The sequence below is a fragment of the Cyclopterus lumpus genome, chromosome 8 (assembly GCF_009769545.1).
Source record: "Cyclopterus lumpus isolate fCycLum1 chromosome 8, fCycLum1.pri, whole genome shotgun sequence".
Classification (NCBI taxonomy): domain Eukaryota; kingdom Metazoa; phylum Chordata; class Actinopteri; order Perciformes; family Cyclopteridae; genus Cyclopterus; species Cyclopterus lumpus.
Window position 1 is genome coordinate 7,733,564 of NC_046973.1, and position 23,157 is coordinate 7,756,720.

A 23,157-nucleotide genomic window follows, 5' to 3' on the forward strand; every position below is an offset into this window, starting at 1 on the left:
TGATAAAGAAAAAACAATAATAATGTGACAAGCGTCACTTGTAGTGCTGAACCGACAGAGAATCTGTAGCTTCTCCTCGGCTTGATGGATCGTTGTGGTTTCTGCTCATTGTTTTGATGTCCAGATAGCTGTCGGGGGGAAAAACCCTTACTCTTGTCCTTCTGACAGTAACATATGTAACTTCGGGACATCAATGATGACCGACATGTCCTGGGTTCATCTTAGTGAACACAAGCCAAACATATGGATGTTAGAGGGTCCGGGCAGTTGAGATAGAGAAACTGCCTTTTCATCGTTATTTGTCTACTAAGCTATTCGTAAACGTATAAAGGACAGAGATCTTGGTCTGAAACGTTAGCAGTAATTTCTGACAACCTTACGAGAAGGCTCAGAGATTCCTGTTCCATTCGGCTGAATGTTTCAAGACTTGTCTGTACTTGGAGGCTCATGGTTGATTACTTGTAAACTTGTTCTGGTAATAAAGTGTTATAAGACAATCGTGCTTAAAGTACTTTTGATTTCTCACAAGGTAACGGAACATTAATTTCCACCACAATAGCAACTTTACTGTGTGTGTCACTGCTCTAATAGCCTTGTGTTCTGCGACGGTGGGCGGCTCTTTTGAGCACTAAATCTGAATTTGTAATAAAGTTGCTGCTGTGAAAGTGCAAAACAAAGTTTATATTATGTCCTCCAAATTGGGGAGCCTCCACAGCAACAAAGGCAGCATATTGTTATTCATGCAATTTATTTTATATTTAGTTGGACCTTTTTAATTATGGTATCCTTTAAATATCTCCATGCACTTCAAAGCAATTGTACAGGAAAGTTAATTCAAAGTCAGGTGGTGCACAAACAGGCAGCGTGTGGTTTTAGCTTTGTTGACTTTCTACTTATCTCAGCATATTATGGTGCTGTAAATATGTAAAACTAATGAGTATATTTTGTGAGGATGGTTCAATCAATAGGCGTCTACCCCCTCTGTCATTGGTTGAAGAGCAGCAACTCCAGGCGAGAAGTTTGAAACTGGTCGTAGCACTTGAGTGGATTTAATGCTAAAGTTTGGTGTGTGTTGCATTAAGAACCTCCGTCTCTTAGAGCTTGTGGTGTTTAGAGCTTTTGGTTGTCGTCTCTCATGCGTGCTGCGCTATGAGCCCGCTGAGAGTGAGAAAAAGAGACAGAACATCAGCTCGAACTCAGAAGCACACTAAAATACGAATTATGCATGACATATACATGCTGTAGTGAAGGGCAAACTATGAGGACAACCTGAAACAGAATAAGCCTTCTTCACATGTCTGAACTTTAGTCAGAAACTACAATTCAAAAGCTCTTGGACGAAATTCCTTTTGGAACTGCACAGGGTGTCCATGAATATGAAACAGAATATCGGCATGTTATATAACTGTTATTTACCTTGACCTCCTGTATTCAGCTTGTCATTTTGAAAGATTGGGGAGTTAGGCATTAATACTAATATGCTTTAATGTTTATTATCTGCTTGATTATTCTTATATCTACACTTTGTAATTCTGCTTTTTATTTCCATCTGTTTCTCAGATGGTTGGACATGACAGGTGTATTGATTTGCCATGTGAAGCAGTTTGATTCCAAATTCTGCTACAATGTTTAGTCGGGGTGCGAGAGAGAAACGAAGAAAGAGAAGAAGAGACAGAGACAGAAATTACAGAGAGAGTCAAAAACAAAAGCATCCTGCATGTTACATTGACTTCAAGTCATGTCACTGTTTAATTTTAAATTGGACCTATTAGTTTTAGAAAAAACTGTCTCCAGCAGGACATGATGATAATGCCCCATAATAGTCATTGCGGCTATTCAAGCCTTATAATTATGAAACTCAAAATGCAGCCTTTTAGTTTCGAGACAGAATCAAGGTCCCTTGCTGCATTTACTGTCTTCACCTCTGGCTCTTTAGACTGTAAGGTGAAACTAGCATATTATTTAGTAAGTATAGTATCTTAGTGGTGCTGTTTTTCTGTGTGTGTTAGTGTGCATTATAGTGTGTGTGTGTGTGTGTGTGTGTGTGTGTGTGTGTGTGTGTGTGTGTGGAGTTTCTTCTTGAATGTGTGTGTTTATGTGTTAATCCGTTTAGACAGCCACCTCCCTCCCCAGGTTCATGTGAGGAGAGCTCCTACGAGCCTTTGTCTCTCATCTCCACCATCTCATATATTTATCACTGTAATTAGGCGCTCTGCTGAGCACGAGGCCCCCACTGGGCAAGCCTTTCTTCTCCACTGGAGAGCCTGTCTGCCCCGTCTACCTGGGAGCCTGCTGTGTGTGTGTGTGTGTGTGTGTGTGTGTGTGTGTGTGTGTGTGTGTGTGTGTTTATGTGTTTATGTGTTTATGTGTTTATGTGTGTATGTGTAAAAGAGAGAGAGAGAAAGAAAGAGACTGTCCCATCTTTGCTGAAGATGATGTTTTGAGTACCCATTGGTTGTCAAGTGCTGCTGCCTTTTGTTGTAGCCTGGATCAAGAAGCCACCAAGGCTTCCTTTGTAGCCAATGTTGTCCTTTGTCCACGCCGTGTCTGTGTCGGTACTCGTATATAGTGACGATATCGCCGTCAGACAGACCTAGCTTTGAGGGCAAAAGAAAGAGAAACAACACCGCAGACAAAAGACTGCAAGAAACGATTGGAAAGATGAATGAGGTTGAAACAAGATGGACAATGTACGGAAGAAAGGTGCCAAAAGACATTTAAGAAAGCATCAGTGAGACGAGTAAAGAAAAGCAGTGCGTCACATTGCGACTACAAATGCCAATGGTGGATGAAAGAATGTCCACATTTAGCTTTTGAACATATGTTGTCGATCCACAGGAGCCCAGGAAGTGAAATTGAAGCCAACACTCGGAGCACAGGATGTATCCGCAGTGAAATGACACTCTGCACCGTGTGCATTGACAAAGACAGTGATCGTTAAGGTAGAAGGTACATAAAGGGGATCCGGGAAGAGGAGAATTACATTAATCATACATTGTCATATTCATGTAATGTGTTTATGTAACTTTGTAATGCTGTTCATTCTGTACAGATGACATCTATTGCATCTGTCCATCCAGGGAGAGGGATCCTCCTCTGTTGCTCTCCTGAAGGTTTCTTCCCTTTTTTCCCTGTGAAAGGTTATTTTTGGGGAGTTTTTCCTGATCCGATGTGAGGTCCTGGGACAGGGATGCCGTATGTGTACAGATTGTAAAGCCCTCTGAGGCAAATTTGTAATTTGTGATATTGGGCTATACAAAATAAACTGAATTGAATTGAATTGAGAAAGAGGAGAACATTTGAGAGGGATGGGAGTAACACTGTGGAGACGAGAGGAGAAGCAAGACATAGTGAGGGATAGAAAGATACAGAGGAGACCGTTGTGAAAAAGCATCAGAAAAAAATGACTCTCTCGACTGGACTACTGCAACAGCATCCTGTACGGCACATCCACCAAACTCATCAACAAACTACGATACATCTAGAATTCAGCTGCCCGTCTCCTCTCCAACTCCCACACAAGAGATCACATGACACCGGTCCTTCAAAACCTCCACAGCAAATAATCCTGATCAAGATTCTCCTCATCACCTACAAAGCCCTTCACAACATCGCCCGATACCTCTCTGACCTCCTGCACCAAAACTCATTTTTTATATCTATTTATATCATCTATTAAAACCTTGAAACTTGAAACTTGATCTGCTCGTAATACTAATTCAGTATGTTTTTGTTTCTTACTGTTATGTCATCTCTCTTATCAGGGACAGGGCAAACAATCACAGGGACAGGAAGTGCAGGGAAACAGAGGATGCGAGCGACGGGGACTTCAAAATAAAAAAGGAAACAAGATACAAAAACTCCAGATCCTGACAGTAATTGCTTGTATTGTTTCTGAGTACCTTTTTTAAAGCGCTACACAAATAAAATGTATTATTATACATTTTTATTATGAATTGCCCATATCAACAGTTGGAATGACAACAGCAGTCCCGTGTCATTGTTTCAATGGCTAAATGAAAACTGTTTTAAGACAGACTTGAAACATTGCAAACCTGTCCTTTCATATTTCCCTGGTTTTCAAAAGGTTCACGTATGCTTGTGTGTTATTTCATCTCACTGGCATGAACAAATGGATAATTGCATTCAAATGAGTGGCTGTAACACTTTTGATGTCTGGGACTTTGATGCTCATGTGGAAGGAAAGGAAACGAGGTGAGGGCAGATAGGCCGAAAGAGAGGGGAAAGAGGAGAAAGCTGATGCCAGGATGCTTCAAGGAGATGAATTTATTAAATGATTGGTATAGAAGGAAGATCAATGATGGAGATTTTTTACATGAGCCCAGGCTGTTTCCCTTTTTTTCGGTGTTGTCCCGTAATGGTCACATTGTTAGCTTGTTTTTAGTTCATGGCAGTATAATGAGAGTGGATGAATGTGTGCATGATGGATGAAATTGGCTTTCATTCTGATCTGATGAAGATCCAAGTAGGCTTATAGTCATTGATGAAACAATTTAGTGAAATGGAGAAAGTGTAAAGGATTAACCTTTTCACTTATTAAAGTGGTGAGAGGACCACATTATGTAGCTAACCAAAGGACGAACCACAGATTGATAGAAGTAGATAACAAAAAAAGATCTTACCTCAGTTTCATATTTATGTACTTGGCTCCATAAGAATCACCAAAGAGACCTCAGTGTGATCAGGACGTCAATAAGCTATTCCAGGTCAGAAAGAAACTCCAGCTGTTGATAAAGACCACAGACTGTGGTTGACTTTGGTTTTCTTTATGTTATGGAAGATGCCTCATTAGGAAACAACTGAAAGCAGATAATAATGCTAGATCCAATTAAAGCTGGGGTAGCTCGGACCACTAAAACATCAATGTTAAGTCTCTGTACATCCCTGAATGTGACTTTGACTAAAACATTAATCTGAAGTTATCAAATTGAGTCCATCTTATCTTTACAAGCAAAGTGTGAAGGAATCACTATAATGTACTGCGACATTAGAAGAATCGAAAGTGCAAAATAATCAACTGTGAGATTCAGATCCCTCATTGTTAGGCATAGTAACAAAAGGCAATTCAAAGAAATCTTTGATAGAAGAATGACAACATGTGTTTCGGTGAGCCAAGATGATGTGAAAAAGGTTGTGACTGCAGGTAATTACTTTTCTCAATATTGTTTATTTATTGCTGATGTTGATGGATTTAACTAATAAAGCAAATCAGACTTCTGTTAGGAACAATTCGACAGTCCCAGATTTGCTGTGCCAAACAATAAAGCCCACTTAACTCCCATTTAAATTCATTACGCTCCAAATAAAATCCAATGTTGCTTTCCAAATTGCCTTATTCTTATTTAAGCTTGGCACATTGGTTGAAATTTGGACGGGTATTTGTTTAGCCGCATGGTCTCATATGACACCGCAGGCTAATTTCCTTGGTTTATTAGTTTTACAAAAGCTGGAAATGTGTAACATGACCCTGTCCTGCTCTCTCGGGGGCCCTGTATTCTATTACAGATATGATGCTCTTGTCCTCTCTGTTTTTAAGCAGATGTTCTCTCAGGGAATGAGTTTTGGTTTGCACGCGTTTGTGTATCCAGCTGAATTGTGCATGGCCGAACAACACATCCGTAAGTGGTTTGAAGTTTTGAATGTCATGCAAACATGAGGAAGTCGTTGTAGCATATGGCAGCAGTAATACATTTATTTTGTCTCTTTAGATCATGCAGCAGACATTTTGAAGATGACCTACCCAGTTATATTTAAAAACCTGCATATTTTGATATCTTCATAATGGTTGTCTGACCCTTAACAATTGACTATGACCCTTTTATTTTTGACGTCCCTTTCCAAGCCCAGAAAGGCCGTTCACCACTCACCTGGGGTGTGTGATCTCATTACTTTCACAAGGCTCTGTGCTGTATTAATATGGGAGACAAATTGTCCTGAAGGTACGGCATTAAACTCAATCTGTTCTGCAGTTTTTACATCTGAGGTTTTATATATTAATACCTGCATTAAGCATGAATAAATTCCACCTGCTTTTAAAAGACATGACTCTGTTATGTTGATGACATGTTTAGCAGTTTCAATTCAATTCAATTCAGTTTATTTTGTATAGCCCAATATCACAAATTACAAATTTGCCTCAGAGGGCTTTACAATCTGTATACATACGACATCCCTGTCCCAGGACCTCACATCGAATCAGGAAAAACTCCCCAAAAAAAAACAAATAAATTGAAAAAATAAACTGGATATTGAATTAGCCATTCGTCATGTCACCGATTGGCCTGACATGACAGCAGGGAGTTTTGTAATATTTAACATATTGATATTAAACATTTTGATCGTGTGCCTCCAAATGCCTAAATTCCCTCCTAGCTTAACTCTGAACAATGATGGCATGGAACATGAAGCGAGAGCTGGGGGAGCTGGAGATAAGCTCAAACCCAATGTAGACACAACGTTATCTGGATGTGTAAAATACATACATGAATGTATAAATGTGTGGTGTGCCTTTGTGTGGAGCCTGGACCTGTCCCTCGTTTTGAGGTGAGAGTCAGGTGATGTCAGCCCGCACTGTAATTTCCATTTCAGTGCACATCAGTGCAAATGTCAGTACTCATTGACTTCATCCCCAAAAATACATACACACATACACACACACACACACACACACACAAAAGCACACACTTGGACACATCAGACTTGCAACTCACAAATACTCCAATGCACATATTGATAACTTCCCAAATCCTGCTGTGTGTGAAAAAACACTTTCATTATGATTTCCCTTGTATATCTATCATTGTGAGGTAATCTGAAATCTAATAACTAATTCTCTCATCTGCTTTTTTCTGAGATTTTCTTTTGTTTTATCTAATTCCTCCAGCATCTCCGCGGCCCTTCTTTGTGTCCCTCCTTGCCTTTCATCCTTTACATCAGTGCAGCGGAGCCATTTGCCGAGTAAATCAGCCAGGAGGAGGTCGCCCTTGCTCAGTGTCCTGCATCACCTTTAATATCTTTGCTGGAGATGAGCACGGTGCTGATTTGCATGATTACACAGCACTTCATTACTCACTCGCACACACACACCAAATGATTGAGGGAAAGTGAGTGAAGCCAAACACACACACACACACAAATGCAGCCGTAAAAACACAGACACACAAGCGCACACAGATACTGTACATTAGAGTAATGTCATCTGACACTGCTTGCTGGCCAGTGAGCACACACACACACATGCATTGTCTCACTAGGTTTGAAAGCTGGTGTTTAAGGATGCTTAAATCTCCAGGTATTTCCAAGGCTATCGCTTTGAGTCACTTTCTCAATGAGCATAAGAACCTTGCATGTTAAACCTTGCCTATCACCGACTGTATAATCTCACTGCTGGAAAGCATAACAAAAAAACATTGCAGCTGGCCGCAGAATATCAGTGGACAGGTGCATGACTGATCTCTGTACAAGGAAAGAGGGACGATCAATACAGAGCTATTGAAGCCCTGGATCGATGAGAGGCCAAAATAAATTCACAATGCAGAGGCTACCACCCAACACCCCCTCCCAGAACCTCATGGTGTGAGAGCAGTGCATTAAAGCTTGTCAAATGTGAGTGTGTCACAGAGAGAGACAAAGTGAGCTCTCCTCGTGGCATCTGCAGAGAAATGTGCCTGAATGTCCCCTCCCTCCTGTCATGAGAGAGTGCATTTTACTGTCCACCTTTTGTGAGCACAGCATGGATCAATAACTGCTGAGCAAATTTATTGCACAGGCAGGACCTTCAGCTGGGAGACTTCTGGTCTGCCAGGAATTACAGGTTTGTAGGAGATTTACACCTTTACACCTTTCCTGTGGCATCATAAAGAGGAGAGTAAATGCAGTGCAGTTCGACTAGGCTTGGATTAATATGGCTTAAGTGATCATTCCAGAGAGGCTAAGCTAGGGGGCTGTTTTAAAATGCAAGACCTCAGGGACGAGTTCCTGCAATTCAAGTCTTCTGTGAGATTTGAGGTGCATTCTGAGGTATATGTACACCTGTGTGTTTATATGCAACACCCCACGTCTGCATATGGTGTCGGAGCCCCGGCCTTCCATGAACGCACACTTGTTCTTTGAAATCACCAAGGCGCAGACTGTGATTCACAGGGCTTCCATTCAAGCAGGCGTTCTGCTTTGAAGTCCAACGCCAGGCTTTTATCTTGTTATCTTGTTATTTCGTTGTATTCCCCCCGCGCAATACCATGCAACATCCCGAGGGGTGCAACAAATACCCCGGGCCCTCCCCTTCTCATCCATAACACACGGCGGACAATGACGGCAGGAGAGAGAGGAAGAAGAAAAAGCTCCATTTTATGTTTGAACTAGAGGAGTTTCCAGCTGACCATATACTGTGATGACGAGCCTAATTAATCAGATGCATAATTCATGGGACGGAAAAGTGTGCTGTGAAAGAGAAGTGGCGGGCAGGTGGGTGAGGGAGAAGACGAGACTGCACCATCAGCATTTTCCTGGAGAGGAGAAGATGGAGGGGAATACTGGTGTTTGTGTGTGGCAAACACAACACAAATGCCATTATGGGCAAAGCGTGAGTTTGAATAATGAGTTGACAAAGATTTGTCAAGAGCTTTACTTTGACCTAATATGACTAAAGACTTACACAGGGAGGTGCAGACCTGTGTGAGGGCGTCTTAGACTCTGAGGTGTCTCAGGCTTTGCTTACATGCAATCCATAGATTAGTTGGTCCTAACAGATCACCATAGAGGTATATGAGACACCAGGTATATACAAAACAACATCATCATCCTTCTCTTGAAGAATATTTGCAACTTAGTTGATACAGAAACTGCAAGAGAAGTATAAATGACCACTAATACAAATTATTTCTTCCCAGAATCTTCTCTAGCAAATACAATTTTTCATCTTCACCCATCAAATGACCAACATGTAATTCAAGTCTCCTCCAACCAATAGCTAATAAAATCATGAATAATAATAATGAGACTATTTATGTCTGTAATATATAAGAATGAGATCAATGTTGCAGCGGGATAACGCTGATGAATCTCGAGAACAAGGATCACTGATGACTGACAGAGGTTTAAAAAGAGCATCATGGATTGGACTCGTGATGAGAAGCCCTCGGCTGCCACTGTCTGAGATCAATAACTACATTTATGGGACATTAAAGGGTCTTAATGATGCTGGAGCGCATCACAGTGCTCTCCTTGTTAATTCTGCAGCTCAAATGAAGCAGATATTTGTTTGGTAACCTGCGTTATCTTTGGCTTGACATGTAAAAAAATAGGAGAGACGTTCAGTGAAAACAGCAATCTTCTAGCATGATGCTCCTTTCGTGGTTTTACATTAGTCAGCCAGACTTTGGGGGTAATTGTCATTGGTTCTGCTCCATCTCTCCTCCATGTTGTTTCTCTCCCCGCTGGCTGTGCAGGGAGACTCGGAGGCAGGTCTGTTAGCTCCATGTGCACAATCCCTTTCATTCCACCTGGTGCATATTTAGGGGCGCTGTGCGACCGTTGGTTGTTATGGAACAAATTAGGCAAGGTCAGCTGGAGCTGTTGCCGTGGAGACAGGGTTACACCAAGGGGATGGTTTGGTGTTGCCTTGTATCTCAAATGTATGGGTATCAGTGAGTTGGTTCTTTCTGGGCGTTGAAATACATGTAATCTACTTCTCAGATCTGTTTGCTACCCGTAAGTCTTTCTTTGTGACTCATATCATGCTAATGAGTCTGCTGTTTATCTAAATTCCAGAATTTAAGTCATGTGGTGCATTAAAATGAGTCCCTTTTTTATTGTTTGCTCCAAAGTCCAGTCTCTCTGTCTGTGCTTCATGTAATTCACCTCCTAAAACATAATGACATCCTGCAGGAAACCAAGGTCTCCCTCCGGTTTCAGCCTCTTGTCCTTCTCTCTGTCCAACTATTCCTTCTCGAGCTTTCCGAGAGGGAGACGTGGGGCGGGCTTGTCCTCACTCCAACGCCCACCTAAGGGCTTTGATGCTCAGGCGGTGAGGAATACAAAGTCTCACTGGCTGCCCCCCTGGTTTCTGGCTGCTGGGACCAGAACTGCAAACCTTGCAGGGGGAAAAAAAGCGAGGGGAAAAGAAAGAAGCGAGAACATAAAGGAAGTGATGGTCAGAGAGAAAGAAAGCTGCTGGGCTGTTATCCGTTGGTACAGAGCCCATTCCTGTGGTGGAGCCATCTGCTGAGGGAGGCATGATTCACTCTGGTTCCCTTATTACTATCGAGCATTCACATTTTACAACGTGAACCGGTGAAACTGCAGAACGTTCCACTGAACCCAGACAGTCTAAACATGCCCCTGACTAGACACATTGAGCTTCCTGGAACCCAATAGAGCAGCACTCTCTTTGTGAGAAGATGACTCCATTGAATTATTATTAAACTGACAGATGTAGTTTGTTCTCACATGGGGCAACACGGATCATAAACACTGCAGGTGCTCCGAAAGCTGCCGGTATGCTTCTTCTTCTTCTTCACTGCGTGTCTCTTAATATGTGGAGGTGAAGGAAGGTTGAAAGGGCTTCGGCTCCCCTTCGGACATGGATTCTGTCTCCTGGGCCCGGCTGGAGGTTGTACTCACACTGTGTGCACAGGCAACGAGCCTGAGAGGGATGACAGTCTTCTTTTAGCTAACTGATGATATTATTTATTCTTTTGAAATGAAACTGGGGAATCAAAAGAATAATCATTATTTGAATATGACATTTAGTGATGGAACAATGAATCCAAATCCATGTGGGCATAAGAAGTGTATGTGTTGTGAAAATCCTCTTACTGAAGGTGTGTGTGTGTGTGTGTGTGTGTGTTGTTTTACTTTCTTGACATTTGGAATCAAAGCTTGAGTCTAGATGTTGCATATTATTAAGCCTTTGACTCTTTAGAGAGGCATTACATTCTGTGAAATATTCCTTTGCATCCTCACAGGAGCACTGATGACATTTAAATGACATACCGTGACCTTATAGAAAGCCAGGGAGCTCAGAACTCGCGTGTAAACTAAATACATGTCAATTCATTGTTTGGACAGTGTCAAAGTATTGAGGAATTGGCAACATGTTAATACACTGAAGTTATTCATATGTTAATGTAGAGTCAGTGGATTGTCTACTACCGCAATTAACTGGTTGCATTATGACACATTAGTGTCTGAAACACTACAGCCACCATTGGGTTTACTGGGAAACGTGGTGTGATGATGGAGCACAGGGTATTACAGTATACATTAGGGGCTCCAGCTAAATAGGTTGATATGTGCTAAGACGTGCTGGGCTTGAAAGATTTAATTAGCATTAAAAACGTTTGTCATACATAAAAAAGGAAAAAAACTCACAACTGTATTAAAAAGTACAATTGCTGCAATTTCAGTATTTCCGCATCGCCTGCAGGACACCCATCACTACGTCACCTGCAATTATATAAAGAAAATAAACCTCAAAGATAGAATATTAGTGCAGCTGTGCAAGAAGTGATGCAGTGACGAGCTCAGCACAAATGACGGATGCCTTGAGGGGAACATGACTGACAGCTGACATAAACTGAGTGTGTGTGTTGGAGTTTGGATTATTAATCAGACGGCACACCGACAGCCCTGATGAATTGCCTCCTATCCTGCATAATCTACATGCCGCTCTCCCTCTCGACCTTCACTTGAGATTGACTGTGTGTCTATGTGGAAACAAGAGAGTAAAAGTAGAGAAGAGAAGACAATCTATCTCCATTATCCTTTTTTCACCCCGGTTGCTTAGCTTTGTTTCCTGCTCCATCACTTTTTCATTCCATCTCAGCTCCCTATCTTCCTGTTGTGTCTTCCCTCTGTTTTTCCCTCTCACCCTGGGGAAATACTGGTTCCCTAATGACTCGCAGATTGTGTGTTGCAGAGGAAATGGGATGTTATTGTCGCCCGAGTGTGACACTGTTTAACATGACTTACTGTTCCCAATGTTCCTACCTGCTCCTGTGTGTGAGTGAGTGTACATTAATAGGCACCATATGTCTAAAGAAATACTGTATCTGCACTGCTGTGTGGCCACCTCACACACTTTGTGGTTTGAGCTGTCCTTGAAAAGTAGAGACATACTGCCACCTGCTGTTCAGGAATGCAAAGGGCCTATTCTGTGGTAAACACCCGAAGCAAGATTGAGCATCACAAAGAACAATGCTCATTTGATATAGAGCAGAACACCAAAGTATCGTAGCATGCATACCTGCTTTTGTCTGAAGCAAATCCTTCTCCCCTCCATGGGTCATTATTCCATATTTCAGCTCCAGTCCTAGAAGTTAACAGACCACCTGAAGCCCACCTGCTACTCCGGTGTTCTGAGACGGTGAGGTCACAGCTGGGCCGGTCCGCATGCATCATTCAGCTCATTATTTACACTAATTGAACTCTGTTGATACTTTATTAAACTGGTATTTCCCCACTTGCAATGGAAATAATGGGGCAAAACTAAAATTGTAGCCAAGGAACAAGAAGCAGAGTTTTAATTTCAAGCCTTTTCAGCAGAGGACGAAGAGCTCAAATCATGCAATTATCATCTTAAACTCCATAATCGCACTCTTAACCTGAGAAGAAACGTTTGACATGGCTGAGCCAGTATCGAGGATGGTTGGTTGGTTTATTAATCTCAATCTGTCAACCGGTCACGTGACAATATAAACTGTATTTTAGTTTAGAACACTATTAAAACAATCTAGCGTCCTTTATTGCTTGAGATCAGTGGATGTCCGCACACCACCTGAAAATTAACCCGGACAAGACTGAACTTCTCCTCCTTCCAGGAAAAGGCTCTCCCACCCACGACCTGACTATTAACTTCAACAACTCAGTGCTGGCTCCGACTCCGACTGCCATGAACCTCGGTGTGACACTCAACAGTCAACTATCCCTGACTGCCAACATTACCACAATAACACGCTCCTGTAGGTACATGCTGTACAACATCAGGAGAATACGACCTCTTCTCACTCAGAAGGCGGCACAGGTTCTGGTCCAGGCTCTGGTCATCTCACGGCTGGACTATTGCAACTCCCTCCTGGCAGGTCTACCTGCTAATGTCATTCGACCTCTACAGCTCATCCAGAATGCAGCTGCTCGACTGGTCTTCAACCTCCCGAAATTTACCCACACTACTCACTACCTTCACTGGTTACCGGTGGCCGCCCGCATCCGCTTCAAAACATTGGTACTTGCGTACCGTGCTGCGAACAGATCGGGTACGGTCTACATCCAGGACATGGTCTAACCTCACACCCCAGCCCGTTCGCTTCGCTCGGCTTCTGCCAATCGGCTTGTAGCTCCTTCACTTCGAGCTAAACACTCAACAAAATCACGACTGTTTGCTGTGCTGGCTCCTCATTGGTGGAACGAGCTCCCCATTGACATCAGGACAGCAGAAAGTCTCTACACCTTCCGTCGCAAACTAAAAACACATCTTTTTCGACTATACCTTGAATAAGGGAAGGTAGAGCCGTAGTAGCACTCTAGTAGCACTTAAATGTCCCTTACCGATAGCACTCTGTTTAGCACTTTAATGGCACTTACGGATAGTACTCTGTAGTTTAACGTTATTGAAGAAATTGTACTTGCTTGATTCTTGTTGTTCTGAGTTTGGACTCATGGTTTAATGTACTTATTGTAAGTCGCTTTGGATAAAAGCGTCAGCTAAATGACATGTAATGTAATGTAAATGTAAAAATACAGCATTTATTTTACTAATAACAAAAAAATCTCATTAAATGCACATCTAAAAATGTGCTTCAACAATTGATCGACAAAAAATGCACACTGGAGTTTAATTTTATTTCTCTCAAAATAATAGTATGCTAAGCATTACTGTCTAGAACAAAATAAATACATTTGCTTCTATATTTAACACTAGTAATAAAAAAACAAATCTTCCTTTAGAACTATGTGAATGTCTTAGTATAGTGCTCATTAAGTGTTGCATATCAGTAACTAATAGTTTGCCTAGAAAACAGTGACACCTGTTGGCCAGTTTGAACAGTTAGTGATTCACTTCATTTGCTTCTATGGAAAGATCTTAGATCTTTTAGTGTTATTAATCTTTGATTGAATACATTGACCTATATGGTCTCACCATCACTTATATAACATGCAATGAGACTTAAGTAGACAGTCCCAATGGTGGGAAAAGAAACAATACAACATTGACAAATATTTACTTTTATTCATCGAGACAACATGGACATTAAAAGCAGAGCAAAATTAAACGAATTTTTAGTCTTTGAAATCTTTTGATCAAAATGAAATCAGTAAATTTTACAGTAAGGGGACAAGAGCAATCAATGTGAGCTCTAAGTGAGGAGAAAAGAGACACGCCCTGTCATGGAACTAACATTGTACATACGCTTTCAACTGACTTATAAAAAGATTAGGGAGGGAAGTGGAGCCTGACAAACCAAAACAAACCACAAGCACTTTTTTTCTTCATTTATTTCATTTTCACTAAATGTCAAGAAACAAGGATGATGTGTAAAGATTTTCAAAATAAGAACACAAAAACCCAGAATGAACTTCTCCAAGTTTGGTATTCAAAGTGATGCCTGGTTGACATCGAGACCCATTAATACATCAGATGAACCACAACTACTCTCATCCAGCCAAAAGATAGACAGGTGATGGAACATGAAAATCAATGCATTTTACTTCCCCCTCTCCTCATTTACATATGTATGGTCATGTTTTTAAATACGCCACTACACATTTGTGGTTCACCTTGTTTTTAAGCAGCGAAGTGTCAGAATCAGGACGAGGTTGGCTGCGCTCTTCCACTTCTTCCTCCACCATATATCCCAGCGTCCACTGTGGAGCAAAAATGTTCACAAAATGCAATGTCAGGAAAGGTCCCACAACAAGTACTAGCAGCAACTGCTGCTGGAGCAACAATACCATCTATATAAAAACTACTGGTGATATATATCCCTCAATTTAGCCACAGAGGAAAGTGTAGGTCATAAACAACGAGACACCAATAATAATAATAATAATAATAATAATAATGCACAAATGTGTCCATATATAGCACAATAGTATAATTTGGCCAGAATAACATATTGTAAATATGTGTCAGTTTCTCTCTGTAGTAGACGTTTGCACCTAAAATCCATCGTTGACCCTAGTGTTTGAAAAACAGTGACAAACCTGTTTGAGATTCCTTACGCCAATGCTAAAGTGCTACGTTGACATTTTTAAGCAGATTCAATGACCGATTAACAGAACAATTGAAACATTAAAACTATCCTAACAAAATGTAAGTCCTGAACAACACTATGGAGAAATCTACACTTAAGTGACAACTTTAGCATTTTGCACAGGTATATCAAGCAGGCTGTCTGTGCATCTAAAAATGTGTCTCTAACATTTCTATAAAATGACCTTTTCCCCCAAACATAACATAAAACAAATCTAAAGAAAACACAAAAGATATACACATTCAAGCTTCCAAGTTCATGTTGTGGAGAAGTACATAATTGTTTTTTCTGACAGGCAACAGCATTCAGAAATGGATGTGGGTAGAGAAAGGAGTACCTGGGGTGAGTACCTGCACAGTTTGACAGTCAGAGTATCCATGATTTTTAATTTGCCCTTTTCTCATGTGGTCTCGCTCACAACACCAACGCTGTGTGAGGTATGGAAGTCAGCTGCAATTCATTTGATAAACCCTACCCTCCAGTTAGTTAGTTACGTATGGCCCCCGTTGCTATGACACCCCCCAAACACACACTGCATAGCATTATCAGGCACAGTAAGCTGGACAACAAATCCATGAGTATGATTACGGCAAAAATTGCTGGTTTTTCCACATACACCTTTGACTAGAGCTGAAAGTAGGTCTGTGTGTTTATATATGAGCAGGAGCTATCTCCATGATTTATATACTTATGTATGTATATATAAAACACAATGGCTGACTTTTCTTCCTATAGTTTGAGTGCAATATCTCAGCAAATCGATATTACTACATTTTCCTACTTAAAAGTTAAAATAACAAAAAGAAAAAAAAACAAATAGATCAATACAGGCAGGAATTTGATTGGACTGGTTAATATTTCTTTTCTGCCATTTTGTCCACAAAGACATACATCTATAAGTATCAAAAACCCATACAAAACGAGGGGTACCTCCAGGCATGTTTGCTCAGGGCTACACTGGCCTTTCCCTCTTGGGTTTGTGTGATTCTTTTCTACTTTCTTCTCATTCATCGGGCCTAGTCCTTCATCTTCAGTGCATACTTATGATGCACTATTCAGAAACAGGATAAAGATATATGCACATAGTACACAAAATCATAGGCATTAAACTGAACGTAAACAGGGTGGGAGGGTGGGTAGGGGAGATGGGGGCGTGGGAGGGTGGAGGGGGTTGGATTGAGAGCCAGGGGGGAGCGAGGAGGAGGACGCACTTACCTGAGCCTGATCTGAGGTCCTATCAGATCAGTTTTAATTGGACTGAGTGTCACCTTCAGAATGGAGGAGCTCTTGCTGGCCGTTAAGCCGAGGGGAGGCGGAGGCAGCTGCCTCTTTCTCCATCAGTTCCGCTTCTGACGAAGCCTTGATGGTAGCTGCATCACCAGAGTGCTTCTCTTTCTTAGAGCTGCTCCTCTCCTCTGTCACCTTACGGTCTGGGAAAACATTGTATATTTATATAAACACATGAAGAGGGGAGAGGGGTATGATTGTTGGACAATTGGGCATTGTTTTTATGCAATAGGGTGTGCTGTCTATTTGAAAAATGCACACACACACACACACACAAGGAAAAACACAGCGCCAAGAGAGTAATTTTACATGTAGTATAACAAAATCTATTTCGGGGTCCTTACCTTTGTCTTTCGATGACCGCTCTCTGTCCCTGTCTCTCTTCTGGTCCTTGTCTCTCTTCTCGTCCTTGTCTCTCTTTTCCTCCCTCTCCTTGTCCTTGCTGCGGCTGCGATGGCGGTGAGATTTACGCTCTGCACTACGTGACCTTCTCTTGTCACGACTGCGGGAGCGACGCTTTCTGTCAGAGCGCTCACGGCTGCGCCTCCTCTCCCTATCGCGGCTCCTATAAAAAGAGGAGGAAAGGTAATTACGGATACAAGTAAAAAATATACATATAAACTCTGCCTTTTAAGCATGTCTCCTTATGCAACAGCACAGTTTTGTTTTATGTCTAATAACCAGTGGAGGAGTCACATCAATACATGGGAGAATGACTACATTTACAGGATAGATATTACCCAATAACTTTTCTCCCCTGGAGAAAAGAAACATTTTATTTAACATTTTCCATTTAAAAATGTTGGGGGGAGCAGAAAGGTTTCTATTATTGCAGTCAAGTACTATTTGGATATCATTCATAATCTAAATTACTACAATGAGCAGCAGACTAGATGCACCTATTTTTGTTGTTTGTAGTACAAATAACAAGCTTTCAAAATGAATGCACCACAATCAACAAATTAAGTGAAACATTGTCAAAATGAGGGGTCATTGACCAACCGGCCTGTAGTTAAAACCTAAACTTCTTGTTTTGTTTTTTAACCAGCAGGAGAGCGGACACTGAAGAAAAACACCATATGAAACAAACTGAAATGTTTACTCTTATGTGTTGTGGATTTAAAAGGTTCTTCTAAACCTGGACTGGTGCCTCTATCCATTAAAGTAGCAAGCAATGATGCTCCATCCCTTTATGGTCACACGTTGCAGTTACTAGACCATCAAGAATATGGCAGTTAATGTTATACAGGGAGTCATCCATACCTGCTGCGTTTGCGTTCCCTCTCCCTGTCTTTGTCTCTGCTCCTGGACCGCCGGCGATCTCGGGATCTGCTCCTTTTCCTGTCTGATGCTCGACTGGAGTGGCGGCTGTTAGAGTTGCTTCGGCGCACCCTGCGGTCCCTCTCCTTGTCTCTATCTCTGTCCCGTTCTCTGTCTCTCTCCCGTTCGCGCTCTTTCTCTCGCTCCCTCTCCTTTTCACGCTCCTTCTCGCGTTCCTTCTCCTTCTCTTCCTCCTCTTTGCGCTTTTTCTCCCTTTCCTCCCTTTCACGCTCGCGGTCTTCTCTGTCCTTCTTAAGCGCTGGGCTTTCATCTTGGGGCTCTTCTGAGCGACGACGGAGTTTCTCCTAACAGTAAGCAAGAGACCCCAAATTAATTATGACCAGTTGATGTGTACATTTTAACCCTGAGCCAAAATAGAAATAGTTAAAGTGGAAAATCTCCTAGAAATCCTTCACTTTTAAAAAGTAGGGGACAAAAAATATGTAGCAATGTCTCCTCTTGCAACACTGTTAATACTCTGTCCTAAACATTGTGGCTTTGATAAACACATGATTGACATAATATATTTGAGCTTTTATCAAATATATATTTCCAGTGACATGTAATCCCATTACCTTGAGCTCCTCCACAGTGGATTTGATCTTGGCGTAGCCCATGTGTTGCTTGCCCATCAAGTGGTCATCCACTCGGGACTGTGCATCACCCACAATGAGAAAAGCTCCACACACCTCACACACCTCCATCTGTTTCTCCTGGGCTGCAAAGCTCTCGATAGTCTGGAGAAAACGTAAATACATTATATCATAAAACAATCAAATAATCAATAAAGTTGAGCCTAAGCACACAACTGCTTGTCTAATTTGCATAGGTTTGGTACAGAGAACAATTAATGAAAATCAGGATGCTTATTATTCAAAAACTATTATCAGCAAAACTGATGGAATCATTTTCAAGCTTAGTTTGACTTGGATAAATAGTTTTAGAATAAAACATGCTTGTCAATAGGCAAACATGTTTTGGTTTATAGGCACTACATGAGCAGTGCCTATAACCCTGATCAACATCTGTGGGCCAATTGGCCAGGAGTGACTCACCGAAGGGTTGGAGCCGAGCAGCTCCCTCTCGTCCTTCAGCTGCTCCACCAGCTTCATCATTCCCTGGGCCTCCTCCACTCTGCCCTCTGACCCCAGCTCTTCAATCTGAGCAAAAGCAAAATAGGAACAAGTCAGCCACTAAACACAATGCAATGTCATAACACTGAAATAGATTTCCGAGGTGTTAATAATACGATAATTTCAAATAAGGTTTTGTAAAGACAAGAGAGTATGTATTCTATGTTGGTAAATCTCACTTTGATAAATCTGTGAACGGTTATATGTGACCGATATTCACATTATTCCAAAATGACTACGGATAATTTTCACTAATACATTTTTAAAAAGATGTCACTTATTTTAACATATTCTTTACAAACCTGTAAAACTAGGTCTTCAATCTTCTCGGTCAGAACCTGGACCTTCTCTTCATTCTTTCCTGTTGGACCAGGGCCCTGAAGGAATAAATAAATATAATGTTGCTCAGGTAAAACACACAGGCATGTCAATTTGTATATTGTCCATTGCACTGTTAGATGATGTGATAATAAAAGTGCCAAAACCAAAAGCACAAACCCCTGCATTCTGCTGTGCCTGAGAAAGTGCAAGCCGGGCATGGCCTCTGCGAATCCGCCGTTCCACCTCTGCTAAGAGTGACTGCAAATAGCGCAGGAAGTCCCGCTCATAGCCCTCCTTCATGAACCGAGAGCTTTTCTCATACCTGGACATGGTGAGACAGAAGCTGGTTATCGTGTGGAAATATCAAGACACACAAATTATGTTATAAACCACAATCAGAACTTACGTTATTCTAAGATTTTCATCATGGATTTTCTCACAAGGGCCTGGAAAAGAATTGCAAATAGTCATTATCTTCGTATTATGAAAGATACACTTTTAAACTATTGCTGTATTATTAAAGGAATACTTCACCCTTAAAATGACTATTGTACAGACTGCAGAGACTGCGAAAGCATTAGAAGTAGTGGCCAAAGTGTTCTAAATGGTAGGATTTTAGTGAAAATGCATGTGTTTGCATGTTGAACTATTTGGATTTACACTGCACAAGGTTTTTTTTTTTAGATATATAGTTTATATAGTTAAACCTGGCCTCCATCTACTTCAATAAAATATACTCGGTTTTGAGATTGTCAATTAATCACGGAGGCATGCAAGAATTCAAGGTACACCGTGAGCAGGCTCATTTATATACAAATGGTAATTATAAGGTTGAAGTACTCTAAATCATTTACGTCGTCATGTTCTTAACTTACCCAAGTCGGAGCGGGTGTTTGTGAATAGCTCCGCTGGGCAGAAGCCACACAGATAGTACCGGCAAACCTTCTAGAAGAGAGGAGAGACCAACGTAATACCAACGTTATTACAACAAAGTAACACGTCTGAGTTAACGTTACATCAGTTCAGGACAAAGCATTTCTAAGCCAAATGGGAACTAATCAGTCCCACGGGTCATCGCTTTAGTGGATCTAACACTAACACAGTCAGCGTTAGATACACAAGCAGGATATGGCGTTGATGCTTACTTAAACATTAACTCTCACTCAAAGCTAAAGCCAACAACATAGTAACTAGCTAATCCTCAACGTCTCAAGCCGCATTGTAAGCCAATGAAATACCATTAGCATTAGCTCATACTAGTTAGCTTAATTGTACTCGCGCGCGTGCCTGGACAACTCTGCCATCTGACGCAACCAACTCCGTGCGTCATCATTGAGATCTGGACTATTGCCAAACATCTTAACTGAGCTGCCTCCCACACCCAACTCACTACATAAAGTTACTATATAGCTTAGCTAGCCTAACGGTGTGTTAGCTTATCGAACAGGCTAGGCTAATGTTAGCTAGAATGCTAACTTACGGTCTCGTCGTCCCATCGCACGTTGCATCGCTTCTCGTCAGGGGCCAAGTTTCTATCTCGGCCCATTAACTCGTCGAGTAACTGGGCTGCTGAAAGCATTTTGCCAGCAAGAATGTACTCCTAATTTTAAAGTACTACGATATCTGCTGAAGTAGCTAGTTAGTTCTAATCAAAATGGCAGATACTGAAACAACGCCGCCCGTTTATGGTTCTACCCATAGAGCCGTTTAATGGGAGTGACGTCATCTCCGGTTTTCTTCTTCTGGTATTACAGAGGATGTAATCGAATGGAATTGTGCATTGCCGTCACCATCTGCTCCGGAGTGTGGATTAGACAAAACACTTTTTTGTTTATCCCTAAAGACACACATACACATCCCCCGTTAAACTTTATGTCATCCTTCATGTAGGATCCTTCATCCTTCCATACTGTTTTTTACAGCCTGGCAACACTCCTCTGTCCACCATGGTACATGTTTCCTATTCATCCTATGTTTACTCCTGGGTATATTTAGGGCTGAATCAGGTTTGCCCTGGTCGAGCCCCTAGATATGCTACTATAGGCTTATCAGAATCAGAATCAGAATCAGAATCCATTTATTGCCAGGAATGTTTACACAAATGAGGAATTTTTTTTGGCGGAAGGTGCAACATTAGACATGACAAACAACAATCAACGCGACAGCAACAGTGCAATGTGTGTATTAAGTATAAGATAAAGTGCTCGGACAACAAATAACGTTAAAGTGTTTAGGTGTGTGTTTCAAGTGACATGTGTGTTTAAGTTAAAGTGTATGTTACATGTGACGTGTGTTTAAGTTAAAGTGCATGTTAAAGTGACATGTGTGTGGAGGAAGAGGAGGAGAGAGGAAGGAGGAGGAGCCTGAGGAGTGAAGAGGAAGAAGGAGGAGAGAGGAGGAGAAGGAAGAGGAGGAGGAGGGGGAAGAAGGAGGAGAGAGGAAGGAGGAAGAAGAGGAGGTAGTCCTGGGGGTGACAGAGTCAGTCAGTGGGGGACCCGGGCTCCATTGATGAGCCCGACTGCCGACAGGAAAAAAACTTTTGGTGTGGCGGGAGGTCTTTGTCCTGATGGACCGCAGCCTCCTACCAGAGGGGAGGGACTCGAACAGGTTGTGTCCAGGGTGGGAGGGGTCAGTGACAATCTTTCTGGCCCGCTTCAGTGACCTAGAAGTGAACAGGACTTGGAGGGATGGCAGATTGCAGCCAATAACCCTCTCGGCAGAGCGGATGATGCGCTGCAGCCTGCACTTGTCTTTGGCCGTGGCTGCAGGGTGCCAGACGGTGATGGAGGAGCAGATGATGGACTCAATGATGGCAGTGTAGAAGTGCACCATCATTTTCCCTGGCATGTTGAATTTCCTCAGCTGCCTCAGGAAGAACATCCTCTGCTGGGCCTTCTTGGTGATCGAGCTGATGTTCAGCTCCCATTTGAGGTCCTGGGTAATGATGGAGCCCAGGAAGCGGAAGGACTCCAGAGCGTCGACGGGGGAGTCACACAGGATGAGAGGGGCGGGATATAGGCTGCTGGGGGATGTTTTAGGATACAGAGTACCTATCTCCTCTTCTCTCTCTCCTTATGGATGAATTTACATCTCTCCATTGCACCTTATTAACTCTGCTTCCTCCCCGGAGTCTTTGTGACTTCACTTCTCATAGGGTCCATTGGACCAGGCGGTGTCTGATGCCTGGTGAGCCGGCCTCCCGCGTTGGCCCTGCTGATGCGCCCCGCCCCCCCCTTACTTCCTTCTGTTTCATGGATTGGAGTTCCATTCATACATTGTCATATTCATGTAATGTGTTTATGTAACTTTGTAATGCTGTTCATTCTGTACACATGACATCTATTGCATCTGTCCATCCGGGGAGAGGGATCCTCCTCTGTTGCTCTCCAGAAGGTTTCTTCCCTTTTTTCCCTGTGTAAGGTTATTTTTGGGGAGTTTTTCCTGATCCGATGTGAGGTCCTGGGACAGGGATGTCGTATGTGTACAGATTGTAAAGCCCTCTGAGGAAAATTTGTAATTTGTGATATTGGGCTATACAAAATAAACTGAATTGAATATATGCCAAACAAATTGTTGAGGTTAGTGTTTGTTTTTGTCATATATATCTCCAGAAATGTCAATCTTTGTCATTGTTTCGTCATTTTGGAATTCATCCCAATTATTTTTTCCAAAGATCCATTTTTGGATTCCACCGCGTTGTCTGACTTCCACTCGTTCTCCTATTAAACATGATACCTTCCACACACACACACACCTTGTATTCTTCGTAGGCTATCCAAATCCAACCTTTTACCCACACTTCCTTTTTCGCATGCATACTGGAT

The 23,157-nt window shown here is 42.0% G+C and overlaps 1 protein-coding gene across 1 annotated transcript; it reads right to left on the bottom strand.

Moving 5' to 3' along the window:
• Positions 1-14,496: 14,496 nt before the first annotated feature.
• On the bottom strand, positions 14,497-21,059 carry luc7l3 (LUC7-like 3 pre-mRNA splicing factor). The gene is made up of 11 exons (XM_034539420.1): positions 20,814-21,059; positions 20,209-20,278; positions 19,740-19,779; positions 19,511-19,655; positions 19,315-19,389; positions 18,935-19,039; positions 18,455-18,616; positions 17,823-18,184; positions 16,904-17,124; positions 16,488-16,702; positions 14,497-14,883 (listed from the first exon to the last, which is right to left on the bottom strand). The coding sequence occupies exons 1-10, from the start codon at positions 20,910-20,912 to the stop codon at positions 16,521-16,523; spliced, it is 1,461 nt and encodes a 486-aa protein (XP_034395311.1). The 5' UTR covers positions 20,913-21,059; the 3' UTR covers positions 14,497-14,883; positions 16,488-16,520.
• Between the last annotated feature and the right edge of the window lie 2,098 nt (positions 21,060-23,157).